This window comes from Cetorhinus maximus, chromosome 11 (genome assembly GCF_964194155.1).
Source record: "Cetorhinus maximus chromosome 11, sCetMax3.hap1.1, whole genome shotgun sequence".
Classification (NCBI taxonomy): domain Eukaryota; kingdom Metazoa; phylum Chordata; class Chondrichthyes; order Lamniformes; family Cetorhinidae; genus Cetorhinus; species Cetorhinus maximus.
In genome coordinates this window covers 63,587,399-63,600,834 of record NC_135889.1, presented here as the reverse complement: position 1 = coordinate 63,600,834, position 13,436 = coordinate 63,587,399, and the positions used below count along the sequence as shown (strand labels likewise).

Sequence of the window (13,436 nt, the reverse complement as noted above, 5' to 3'; positions counted from 1 at the left end):
GTACTAAAATCTTCATAACACAAATAACTCAGTAAGCGATACTGCGGTTACACACCAATGTCAGGCAATTGATCTTGCGTTCGAAACTGGGTACCCCGATACAACTTGCCTTCTCAAAATTAAATGCTGAGCCATTCCACAGATAGGTCCTGAGGGTGGCAGATAGCAGGTGGGATATGGGGGTGCTGGATGGGGTGGTGAACAGCAAGTGCAGCACTAAAGTGGCCCAGAGTATTGCTGTGGAGGCAGCATTAATGTAAGCCCAACTTCCTTTGGGCCACACATTTTTCCAGGGAACCTGCAGCTCACCTTTGTAATGGCAATGAATTCTGAATGCGAATTTGTTTTTGGACTCATGTCAATAACAATGGGCAGGCACCACACTGCTGACTTTATGCCCTTTTTGGCGAAGTCGAATAATTCCCCTTACAGTTCCTTCATGTCTCACCCAAGTCTAACCAATAGCTACCACTGTGTAATTTTGATTTATTCCTTCTTCATCTATTGAAATTCTTAGTTTTCCTGTCTCCCTTGACGTCAAATGGAATTTCAATATCTTATCCCAAGAGGTTCTAAGCTCAGTTTCCTCTTGTGTTCCAAGTATATCCTTTCCCTGCAATAGTTCTTCATGCTTTTCAAACCTGAAGCCCTTGACAACTAGAAATAATCTCCTAGAAGCTCACATGGCACCTCTTTTCCAATCCATTATAGTTAATTGTTTTCTTACTGTTACTCTCCAACTCTCTCATTGCCTCTATTTTCTTAAAAATGCTGTGATTATGGTCCCTTAATTTGAACTCTTCTTGCCTGCTCCTGCTAAACTCCAAATAACTATCAAGTATGCTTTGAACATCTCCATCAGTCTATATTGAGACTGATCATAGTCTCCGCTTCCATTTCATTTGCTCCCAAAACCTCATGTCGGCTTACTTCCCTCACCCTTTTCCCCTTCAGCAAGTTTTAGGTTTCTAAAATCTAAGCTTGGTTCCACATATTCACTATTTCATGAGTTATTTTCTTTTTTTAAACTTCTTTCAAACTCAGTGGCATCCTGCACTGTGAGTTTTAGCCCTTCATTTTGGTGTCTTAATTAAAAATGATTGTTTTAAACTGCCTTAATGAGATTACGCTGTGGCATATGGTGCTATGAATGGAACCTATCCCAGGCAATTTGGTACACGCTTGGGCTTTTAAATAATTTTCAATATTTCAACAAGAAAGGTACATTTGGACCCATTGTGTATAAGCAGCATGGCACACAATTGTACTCAAAAATAAATTAGATAAGCAACCTCTAATTGGCATACTTTATTGAAGGGCATATTGCTAAATGCAAAAACGAATGGAGAAGGTTAGGAAGAGATCATTTAAGTAAGTTATTTTTGTATTTGTGGGTGTTAGGAATGAGCTTTAGCTTTAAGTTTAAGTTTAAATTGTATTGGTGTTAAGAAAGGGGGAAACTTGAGTTTGGGTTTCATTTTAAAAGATGCCTGCATTCTAATGAGGTTTTATGACTCTTGAAGTTAAAACAAACACAAGATAAGAAAAACTGTGCTGTTGGGGTCCAGAGGGACCCACAGAGACAGAGAAAAACAGAAAAATAGTTTCAGCTCAGTTGAAAGGAATTGCCAGAAGAAGCAGCATAGGAGAGGAACAGATAGCAAGTCCCAAACTAAAGAAGAAGCCAAAACCAGGGAGTGGAACACGAGAAAGATTCTAAGAAGACCTTCTAGTCAAAGGAAAAGAACAGGAATCTGGAAAAGGCCCTGTTAAGTGAAGTTAAGAGTGAGGAAAGGAAGGCTCCAAGTTTAAAGGGAGAAAGCTGCAGGACAGAGACTTAAAGCAAAATAGGCTTGCGAGAAGCTAGAAGATTCAAGGAGACAGCCAAAGGTTGGTGACTCCTTACTATGGGCATGCGAAGTAGTAGTGTTCTGTTGGTATGGCTGAGTATCTGAGAGAATGTTGGAAGGCAAAGCTTGAATGCACATGGCGATCCAGGGGAGGGGAACATTGGAAGGAGAGCTTGAAACCCTGGAGGTGGACACTAGCGGAAAGCATCCGAGAAAAAGCGGTGTTTAGGAGAAGATTCCGAAGCGGTTTCTTCAAGATTGAAGATTGGAAACCCTTGTGTGAAAGACGGAAATCAGTGAGACCGGTTGGCTCACGGAGTGATAAGCGTCTGGGGGAGTTAGTGACAAGCGTCTAGCAGGGGGTAGTGACAAGCATCTGGGGGAAGTTAATGAGAGATCCATAGCATCTGTTTGGGGTAGCATCTGTCACTTTGGGCTGAATCTTCGGCTGGGCGAGCGGGGACGGGGCCCGCTCGCCAAGGCGTAAAATGACATGGGGTGACGTCAGGCGTGCGTCATTTAGATTTTCAGTTCAGTGGGCGCGTAGCCGACTCGGCTGCACACCTGCTGAGCTGTCAAAGGCCTGTTAAGGCCATTAATGAACTAATTAAGCCTATTAAAAAACCCGCACCTTAAGGTTGGCGGGCTGGCGAAGAGCCCAGGCGGCCTTCGCATTTTTCATGGGGCAGGATTTTCCCATCGGCGAGCAGGGGGCGGGGCCCGCTCACTGACACATAAAACGACACATGGTGACATTGGGCGGAACTCTCGATGTCACCGCGCCCCACTTAAATTTTCAGGTAGGCGGGGGCGCAGCAAAATCAGCAGTGCACCCGCCAACCTGTCAATGGCCAATTGAGGCCATTGACAGAGTCATTAAACTAATTAATGGACCTGCCCATCCAACCTTAAGGTTGGCGGGCAGGCCAGGAGCCCCGGCGGGAAGTAGAAAAAGCATAAAACCCCATCCATGGGCGGGATGAGGTTTCATGTAGGTTTTTAAAAATTTAATTAAAGTTTTTTTTAAAATTATGGACATGTCCCAACTCACGTAAAATGACGCGGGATGATGTTGGGCGGAACTCCCGATGTCACCTCGCCTCATTTCCATTTTCAGGTCGGCGGGGGCGCAGCCGAATCAGCTGTGCGCCCACCAACCTGTCAATGGCCAATTGAGGCCATTTAAAAAGTAATTGAACTCGTTAAAGGACCTGCCCGTCCAACCTTAAGGTTGGCGGGCAGGCCAGGAGCCCTGGCGAGCTTCAGAAAAAGCATGAAACCTCATCCACAGGTGGGATGAGGTTTCATGTAGGTTTTTAAAAATTTAATAAAAGTTTAATTAAAAGTGATGGACATGTCCCAACTCATGTGACAGTGTCATATGAGGGGACATGTCAGAGAATTTTTTTTTTCTATTTTTAATATTTTTGGCAATCGAGGCGATCTCCCTGAGGCAGCACTTAGCCTCAGGGAGATGAGTGCGCTCTTTCATGCACATGTGCAAAAGAGCGCACTCTCAGGTTTAGGGAATCCCCCTTGCCCACACAGGGAGCGCATAGCGCTTCCGTGCGGACGTCACACTGGGCGGGCCTTAATTGGCCCACCCACGTAAACTGGCGCCGCGCCCCCAATCGGGGGCGCCGAACAGAGGCACACCTGTGCACACCCGCACTTCAACTTCACCCCCGATGGGGGGAAAAATCCTGCCAATGGAACCTGATCAAAGGGGTAGAATTTTCCCCGTCGGGAAGGGGGCTGTGCGGAGGCAGGCACGGGTGGGCACGGACCTGATCGGCGCCTCTGATTGGGTCCGCATCGCCATTTTACGTGGGCGAGCCAATTAAGGGTTCCCTGAGCTGGGAATGCGCTCTTTCACACATGTGCACGAAAGAGCACAGAAATCTCCCTGAGGCACAGAGGTACTTCAGGGAGATAAGTGTTGAGTTTTTAAAATTTTAATAAAGAAAAAAAAAATTTAAGACATGTCCCCTCATGTGACAGTGTCACATGAGCTGGGACATGTCAATGAACTTTAATGAAAAAATGTATTTAATTTATAAACCCTTTATGAAACCTCATCCCGCCCATGGATGAGGTTCCATGAAAAATGCAAAGGCCGCCTGGGCTCTTCACCTGCCCACCAACCTTAAGGTTGGTCAGGCAGTTTTCTCAATAGGCTTAATTAGTTCATTAATGGCCTTAACAGGCCTTTGACAGTTTGGCAGGCACACAGCCGACTCAGTTGCGCACCCGCCGAACTGAAAATCTAATGAAGCGCGGTGACATCAGGACGCACGCCCGACATCAGCCCGTGTCATTTTACGCCTTCGCAAGCGGACCCCACACCCACTCGCCGAGCCGAAGGTTCAGCCCACGGGCGGGATGAGGTTTCATAAAGGGTTTATAAATCATATAAATTTTTTCATTAAAGTTCATTGACATGTGCCAGCTCATGTGACCCTGTCACATGAGGGGACGTCTTAAATTTTTTTTTTCTTTATTAAAATTTTTAAAACTTAACACTTATCTCCCTGAGGCACCTCTGTGCGAAAGAACGCACTCCAGGCTCAGGGAGCCCCTCCCCACCGCCCGCACAGGGAGTGCACAGCGCTTCCGGGTTCGCTTCAAGCTAGGTGGGCCTTAATTGGCCCACCCACATAAAATGGCGCATGGACCCGATCGGAGGCACCGATTGGGATTGCACCCGCCCCTGCACAACCCCCCTGACAGGGGGAAAATTCTCCCCTTTGATTCAGAGTGTGGTGTGCCTGACCATGGTTGGCCTATTGGTTTACATGAACTGTGTACTTACTGTGAACATTAGAGTATAAGATAACTTGTCTTATTCTTACAAATCTGTATAAATCTGTAAAGATATGGCTGTGGGTGATGGAGTATTGTAATATAGTTCATCTTTTCTTGTTTAATACGTGTTTTATTCCTTTGTTAAAAGTTCATCAGCTGACTCCTGTGACTCTGTTCAGTAGCCGCCCTCCACATTTCTAAACAAAAAATAAAAGTTAGGATCTATCAAGCCAGATTCCATCCTGGGACCTGGCTGGGATCATACCAAGAAAGGAACAAAAATGATAACTTCAAAGGAAATAGTCTAGCCAGATTCTGCCACTGTGGCTCCGGGAAACAGGACATGATTCTTTAAGTAGTATCAATAATATGTCTAAAGGCCTAACAACTCTTTGCGATAGAAATTAGATCTCATTGTTCTCATTTTGCTGCCTTCTATTTTTATTTCAGATTTAAAGGATCTGCAGTATTTTATTTTTAAATTGACAAATAACTCTACGCTATGTCTTCAGATTATTCACAATTACATACACTCATCTAACAGAAGCGTGAACTGGAACATTCCAGGAAATCTGACAGTTTAGATCAGTGTAATAAAAATGCAAAAACAGAACAAACACACTGGAGGTAATCTTGACTTTGAGTGAAAGCCTTTAACATGTGATATCGATTTGGCTCCTGTTGCACTTCTCTTTCAATTATAATTTCCATTGAATGAAAATCGAGATAAATGTATCACTGAGTCACTGTCACTGGTTTTACAATGTGACCTAAAATCAAAATTACTTGCAGTCAGTTTGTCTTTTTTTGAATTGGAGCAACTTTTATCCTCCTCACACTATCTGATAGCCCTCAATAAAGGTTCATGTGGCTAGTGCTCTGAAACTCAAACTCATGTTTTCTGCATGAGACTCCAATTTCTCAACAGATCTAACTACTACTTAGCCAGCTTTTGTAGTTATGCTTAGTGAAAAAATACAAGACCCTTTTTTCTTCTTCTCGGCCTCTCTTTCCTCTCATATTGGCATGCTGTCCCATGAACACCGGCTGCCCTCTGCTTTGCAATTAAATTAAGGTCTCATTTTTCATGTGTGAAGCTGAGCATTGGGTATCAGCAGGCTATTGAAGTGTAGTAGATGGTATTTGGAGAAATGGCAGTGAAGCCTGATCCTGTATGCTGCCAACAGCCACAATATATGCATTTTCTAGACCTCAATAACTATCAGCATTGAGACACAGGCTGATACTTTCCATGTCCCTAAACTATGGCACTGAGGTCAGCTGTAGTGGTCAATACCCCAGACAACATCAGCTAATAGGAGACTGGTGAATGAAGCTGGGCGCTTTATAATTTGTATGGCTCAGCTCCCTATTGGCCAGTGCATTTATGAACTGAGCCACCAGGAGTGTGGTGGGATGTTTGCATTCAAACATTAGTTCAGTATCTCCATCATTGGAGAAAGAACGTAAAATAGAATGCTAATTTTTTTTCAATCCAAGGAATCTCAAAGGTGGATCAATTTTGAATAACAAAAGTGTTTTAACTGATAGTCTGTCACTCTCGGGAATTTACTCGGAAGTTCTCCTTGTCAGCTGCTGTAAGTTTGAGCAATTAACTGCACAAAATGGGTCTCCATTGAAGTTATGAGGCCAATCGGAAAATCCCCATGGAAGTTTGCAGAAAACATCTCAAACAACTGAGGGGAAAAAAACACTGCGAAGAAAGAGTTAGGGAATTCAAAAACTTTCATCTGACTAATCTCACATGTTCATTCCCACTCAAACTCGTATTTTGGAGCCGCTACAAATACTTAATTGTCACCAGCAACCTATTAAAGGGGGCAAGAGTCTGTTTGAGAGAGCAGAACAAGTCAAACTAACATAGAGTCAGACTGGAGGAATTGTCAGATTCTGTGGTGCAACAGTAGAAGCTCTGCTGCAAAAGGAATGCGGAAGATCGAAGAGTGCCCCCTTTAGGATACCAGCTCACACATCCCGGGCAAAAATTGTAAACAATACATGGAAAAACATTAACGCAGTTATGAATGCATTCTTCAGTACCACAGGATATCGATTCAAATGTAAAATAAGCTGTCAGATTTGAAGTGCCCTACACCAAGTAGTCCAAACAAATATACACTCCACAGCCTTTGACCTTTCAACCTGGTACATTTAAATTTCTGACCTATGCAAAACACTTAAACAGCCCAACATGTTTCTGTATTTTTGATCAATTTTTTTTCTTGTTAATGCTGATTAGACATTAAACAAATTATAATATAGCCACAGATTCTTCAATAAAACTGTAAAGTAATATAATAAAAAACAGGAAAATCCAAAGGCAATAATGAAATTATTTACCTTACTATGAATTCAAGGTTTGACAGAGGGGTGATGTAGTATTTTGTTAATAGCATGGATCAAGCTTTATTTTCCATGCCCTCTTTCTATGTTGAATGTAACAAAATCTAAAAACAAATTACCTTTTTTCCTTGAAAACCTGCAGGTCCTTGGTCCCCAGGGGACCCAGGGTAACCCTGAAATGCAACACAAAGGTATAGCATGTTAGGAATGTTAGTGCACCATATTGCAGAATTTATTTCAAATGAAGTTTCGCTCCATGGAAATCTGAGAATATTTACTTATTAAATAAAATAATTAGCATATTTAACTCATTGTCACAAGTTTAAACAATACAATACCAAAGAAACAAGCCTCAAATCAGACTCAGATGTTTTAGTCAATCCTAATTTCAAAAATGGTCCAAGGTTAAATAGGAAAATATATTATTAATTTACTGTATTGAACTATTTACCGCACATTGCAACAATGACATTTTGTTCTTTTGAGTGGCACCTGTCAGTACTTACAAACTGATTGCTACATACTTTCACATGGCAAACATGTATTCCTGAACCTTGCTGAATTACATCAGTGAAATGATGGGAGCAAGTGGAAGTAGTAGGGGTAAAAGTGTATACTGGGACTGATTAGAAAGTGATCATGAAATGAAGGACTGCTGACAATGTAACAAACCCCAATAGGATTTTTAAACTTGGAACCAATGACCTCAAAATTGTGTGGGTTGCAACGTCCCCCATATGAGTGAAAATAGCCCTGTGATTTTACAATAATCAATTTTATATCATTTTCATCCTTTTCAGGAAGTCTGGTGATTTTGTTCACCGCCATGGCTTAAGACTGTGGCCATTGACAAGTGATATCAGCCAAAATGGCAAAACATACTACTAATATCTGTTCCCAATGAAAGGTGCATAGTTGACATGTCCAAGAGAAATATTGACAGTAAAACAGTATTCAATGAGAGGTTCGCTTTACCATTTAATATTTCTTAGAAAATATTTACAACAATATTTAGCTTTCATCGACTTTTATTTTTAGTCGCCAATTAAAAGCAAACTGATTCCTCCGGAAGAGCAGAAGAAAGAATTTTGTGCAAATGCCTGAATTGCCTGTAGATTACTATCCTAGACCATGGCCAAGATTTTACAGTCCCATCTGTCTCCCTCCGGCGGATGAGGCGAGCCATTTAAATCTCCATTCAGTTCGGCGGGACCGTAATATTCCTCTGAGCGGGAGGGACCATAAAATCCTGGCCAATCACAGAAAAGTTGTGATGTGCTATATTCATACTACTGGTGGGGGTTTCATTCAGTCTTTTGTCTCTTGTTCACCAGCACTATGAGCTTACTGCAATCTGTATCTGATTATGAAAAATTTATGAGGTGGATTGTGATTTGGGCAGCTGGAGGGTTGGACGATTGGGCCAGCTGCCTGATTGGGTTAGCACTGAGGCCTGGTCAATTTTGATGGCCAAGCCTAATTTGCATCTCATCAGTGGGTTGCCGACATGTTTACAGCTGTGATTGGGAATCCGCCAGATTGGAAGCTGGGATTATCTCAGGCTCTGGTAAAAATTTAGAGAGTGAAAATACACCTTAAACAAAGGTAATATTTAATCCACTGCAAACCGTGATTGGTGCAAGGATTTATTCATACAGCATTAGTGAGGGCTAGTGCATTTTGTTAGGTAGAATAAGGATGCCACATACTGCATAGATAATAAGAGTCTAATTGGGCTAGAGGAGAAAAGGGATCTAAATGTACAGATGCATTAATCAATAAAAGTAGCAATGCAGGTTATTGAGGCCATAAAGAGCAAATTAAGCACTGGGGTTCATTTCAAGAAGGATAATTAAGAATTAAAAAGTGGTGAAGTCATATTAATCTTGTATAGAATCTTGGGGTGAAATCTTGTGGAGGCAGCCATGGTCTCACCTGTTGGCTGGAGAGCCGGCAAGAGACTTGCTTTGCTTCTTTGGGGAAGGCCCACCAAACCATGAGCTAATCAAGCAGTTGAGAGGCCACAGGTGAGCCTTCCACAGGACCAGGATCCTAGGGGTGGGAAGTCTCACCCACCTTGAGCTGCTGGCCAATCAGAGGCCAGCAGATCTTTTGCTCAATATCATCACCAAGAGGTAGCTGCTGTTCCTGGAATGACATACACCGGAGGCCTAGGATCGAGGAGAGACCTAGGCTAGAGGTAATTAATGACGGGAGGGGTTGCACGGGGTGGGGGCCACTGGGGAGGGATCTGTAGGGGATTGGCACCAAGGCCAGGGGAGTGGTTCTCAGTGGCCCCCCCCTTCCCAATGCCAGGTCCCTTGATCAGGGACTCACCGTCATGGCAAAAATAGTGGAACTGTCTGAAAATCATAACTCTTGCCTGAACATGGCACTTCCATTTTTGCGGGGGTAGGAATGGGGGCAGGACACATTTCACTGGGTTATCTGCTATTTAAATCAGCAGTTGCCTCCACTGAAGTGGGATTGTGGTAACCTTGGAGTGTGAAACCTGAAGTGTGCAGATTAGACCTGATAAGAGCAGGCCTAAACTTTGTGGATCAGTTTGGATAGCCAGGGTACCCTTTTGGAGAGGTAAGGTACTCCTTTGCATCCCCAGGAACCCTTTGGGGGAGGTCAGTTGCCTTTTCAGGTAAGTCAGGTGTACTTTGGGGAGGTAAAATGCCCCTTGGAATTGGTAAGTGTAGGTATAAATGTATGTAAAATGTATACTCATTGGGCAGGATATTGAGGTTGGTGATCGGGGGGGGGGGCGGGGCCCATTCGCCGACATGTAAAATGAGGCGGAACTCCCAATGTCACCTCGCCTCATTTCCATTTTCAGGTTGGCGGGGGCGCAGCCGAATCAGCTGTGCGCCCACCAACCTGTCAATGGCCAATTGAGGCCATTTAAAAAGTAATTGATCTCGTTAAAGGACCTGCTCATCCAACCTTAAGGTTGGCGGGCAGGCCAGGAGCCCTGGCGGGCTTCAGAAAAAGCATGAAACCTCATCCACGGGTGGGATGAGGTTTCATGTAGGTTTTTAAAAATTTAATAAAAGTATAATTAAAAGTGATGGACATGTCCCAACTCATGTGACAGTGTCACATGAGGGGACATGTCAGGGAAATTTTATTTTTTTATATTTACCATTTTTGAATTTGGCGCCGATCTCCGAGGCAGCAATTAGCCTCAGGGAGATGAGTGCGCTCTTTTGTGCACATGCGCGAAAGAGCGCACTCTCGGCTGAGGGAATCCCTCCTGCCCCCACAGCTTCCTGGCAGATGTCACACTGGGCAGGCCAATTAAAGCCCGCCCACGTAAAATGGCAGCACGCCCAATCGGGGGTGCCGATCGGAGGCACGCCCGCTCCTGAACTTCCCCCCAACAGGGGGAAAATTCTGCCCATTACTGTCAAGCTCATTGGAACCATCAACAGACTTGTCAAAATCAAAGGGCTTGCCCTTTAAATCTTTGAAAAAATGTCTGAAGTGTTAAAAAAAAGATTGCTTGCTATTTCACTTTGTCTGTTCACATAAGCCTGAGGCTTCCATTACTGGATTGGCCCCACATGACCAATTTCACAGCCATCCATTATCACAGTAGGGTGCCTGCCATTTCACAGTGTGACTGGCAGCTGCAAGCAGTTATAGGCTAAAGACTTGTGCTACAGAGCTAGCCATGTCCCTAGCCAAGTTGTTCCAGTACTACTACAACACTGGCACCTACCTGGAAATGTGGAAAATTGCCCAGGTATGTTCTGTCCTCAAAAGGCAGGACAAATCCATCCCAGTCAGTTACCACCCCAGCAGTCTACTTTCAATCATCAGCAAAGTAATGGAAGGTGTCATAGATAGTGCCATCAAGTGGCACTCAGTCAGCAATAACCTGATCATTGCTGCTCAGTTTGGGTTCCGCCAGGGCCACTTAGCTCCTGACCTCATTACAGCCTTGGTCCAAACATGAATAAAAGAGCTGAACTCAAGAGGTGAGGTAAGAGTGACTGTCCTTGACAAGGCAACATTTGAATGAGTGTGGCATCAAGGAGCCCAAGCAGAACTGGACTCAATTAGTCCAATCGGGGAAACCTCTCCACTGGTTGGAGTCATACCTAACATAGAGGAAGCGACTTCAACAATGACCTTCTCTCCATCATAAGGTCAGAAATGGGGATGTTCACTGATGATTGCACAATGTCCAGCACCGTTCGCGAATCCTCAGATACTGAAGCAGTCCCTTCTCATATGCAACAAGATCTGGACAATGTTCAGGCTTGGGCTGATAAGTGACAAGTAACATTTGTGCCACACAATTGCCAGGCAATGACCATCTCCAACAAGAGAGAATTGAACCATCGCCCTGTGACATTCAATGGCATTACCATTGCTGAATCCCCCAATATCAACATCCTGGGGGCTAACCAGAAACTGAACTGGACTAGCTATATAAATACAGTGGCTACAAGAGCAGATCAGAGGCTGGGAATTCTGCAGTGAGTAACTTACCTCCTGACTCCCCATAGCCTGTCCACCATCTACAAGGCACAAATCAGGAGTGTGATGGAATACTATCCACTTGCCTGGATGAGTGTAGCTTCAACAACACTCAAGAAACTTGACACCATCCAGGACAAAGCAGCCCGGTTGATTGGCACCCCTCCCATAAACATTCACTCTCTCCATCACAGATGAGCATTGGCAGCAGTGTGTACCATGTGCAAGATACACTGCAGGAACTCACCAAGCCTCTTTAGACAGCACCTTCCAAACCCATGACCACTACCAGGCTAGAAGGACAAGGGCAGCAGATAGATGGGAACGCATTACTTGGAATTTCCCCTCCAAGCCACGCACCATCCTGACTTGGAAATATATCACCATTCCTTCACTGTCGCTGGATCAAAATCCTGGAACTCCCTCCTTAACAGTGCTGTGGGTGTACCTACACCACATGGACTGCAGTGGTTCAAGAAGGCAGCTCACCACCACCTTCTCAAGGGCAATAAATGCTGGCATAGCCAGCGATGCCCACATCCCATGAATGAATTAAAAAAAGGCTTTATTTAGTTGATGAAATGTAGATGTTGTAAGTGAGTTTTTATGAATGAGTGTTTTTTCAATGTAGAGGTCTGCCATAGACACTGAATTTGATTTTATAGAACTTTATTTTGTAGAGTTTTATTTTATTTCATCTTTGCATGAGTCCTGAGATCTACACTAGGTGAGTTGGCATGGTAGGTATATGGGGGGGGGGGGGGGTTGCTGGCATGTGAAGGCTATGAGGGGTCATGGGGGTGGGTGGAGCATGGAGGGGCTTAGCTTGGCATGGGGGCAAGGCGGCCAAAGGAATTGGGTTGAGGGCTTAGCTTGGATGGGGGGCATGAGGGGCCATGGAGGGTGGGTGGGAGAGATGAGGCAGTATGGGTTGGCATGGATGGGGCATGTGTGAGGGGTGATGGGTGAGGGCTGGAGTAATGTTTCATGTTTTATTTTTAATTTTTAAACTTTGTATACAGTGACGGATCCCTGAGGCAGGCTTTCTGCCCAGCTCTTCCAGAGTCGCCTGCCCTGACTTCTAATCCACCTGCCCTCCCGATTTAAAGTCCAATGCCTGAACAGCCATTTTTAGAGGTCGGCTTCGCAGAGCCGGGAATTCTTCTGCCTCTGTACACCTGACCTGGAGTGCAAACCTGGGCCTTCCTCTCTCCTCCTTGTTACAATCATGCACTCACCTGCTGCTGCTTGTGCCCACCAGCCTGCCTTCAAATAATCACAACTGAAAGATCTTTCACTCTTCTTTTAATGGCTTTCAGATTTCTTATTAAAGCCACTCTTTTGCATATGACTATCTCCCCCTCCTTCTCCCAATCATCTCAGCATGCAATTCACACACAGTCAAATGGCTCTTTACAAAATGTACATACTAACCTCTCCAACTCACTTTGCAAGACAAACTGGCCCACAAGAATTGGGAAGGGGGGCAGACTCCATTCTGGCCCTCGCATATCAAAAGGTTGGTGGGCCTTGATTGGCTGAATTAATTGGCTGTATCAGGGAGCCACAATGCTCACAGGTGTCTAGGTGCAGCTAAAGGTATCCTTCTGGAGGGGCCAACCTGAGGTCTCCAGGGCTAATCATTGCTGAAAGCCATTCGAGGGCTGTCTGTGATAGTGAGTGGAGGCAGGGCCACTATCTTGCCTTTTTATTTTACCTTCTCTTTTCTCCAGTGATCATACAATATAGGTAGCACAGCGCCCTTATGTTGCCTACTATTGCCAGCATCTGCTGCTGCCTAACCTTTTTCTGCCAAGGCACTTACCCCCTTTCTCTAGATAGAGAAGTCTTGAGAGGGGTCAACCACTCACAAGAAGCACTAGTACACACTCTATCATTACCAACCATAGAAATCAGCAGCCT

At 44.4% G+C, this 13,436-nt stretch overlaps 1 protein-coding gene across 1 annotated transcript in view; it reads right to left on the bottom strand.

Annotated features, from left to right (window-relative positions):
• The window catches only part of col28a2a (collagen, type XXVIII, alpha 2a), a 145,582-nt gene that overhangs the window by 104,775 nt on the left and 27,371 nt on the right, over positions 1 to 13,436 (bottom strand). Inside the window, exon 11 of the mRNA XM_078552112.1 lies at positions 7,139 to 7,192. Coding sequence (XP_078408238.1) covers positions 7,139 to 7,192 — 54 coding nt within the window. The remainder of the gene's footprint in view (positions 1 to 7,138; positions 7,193 to 13,436) is intronic.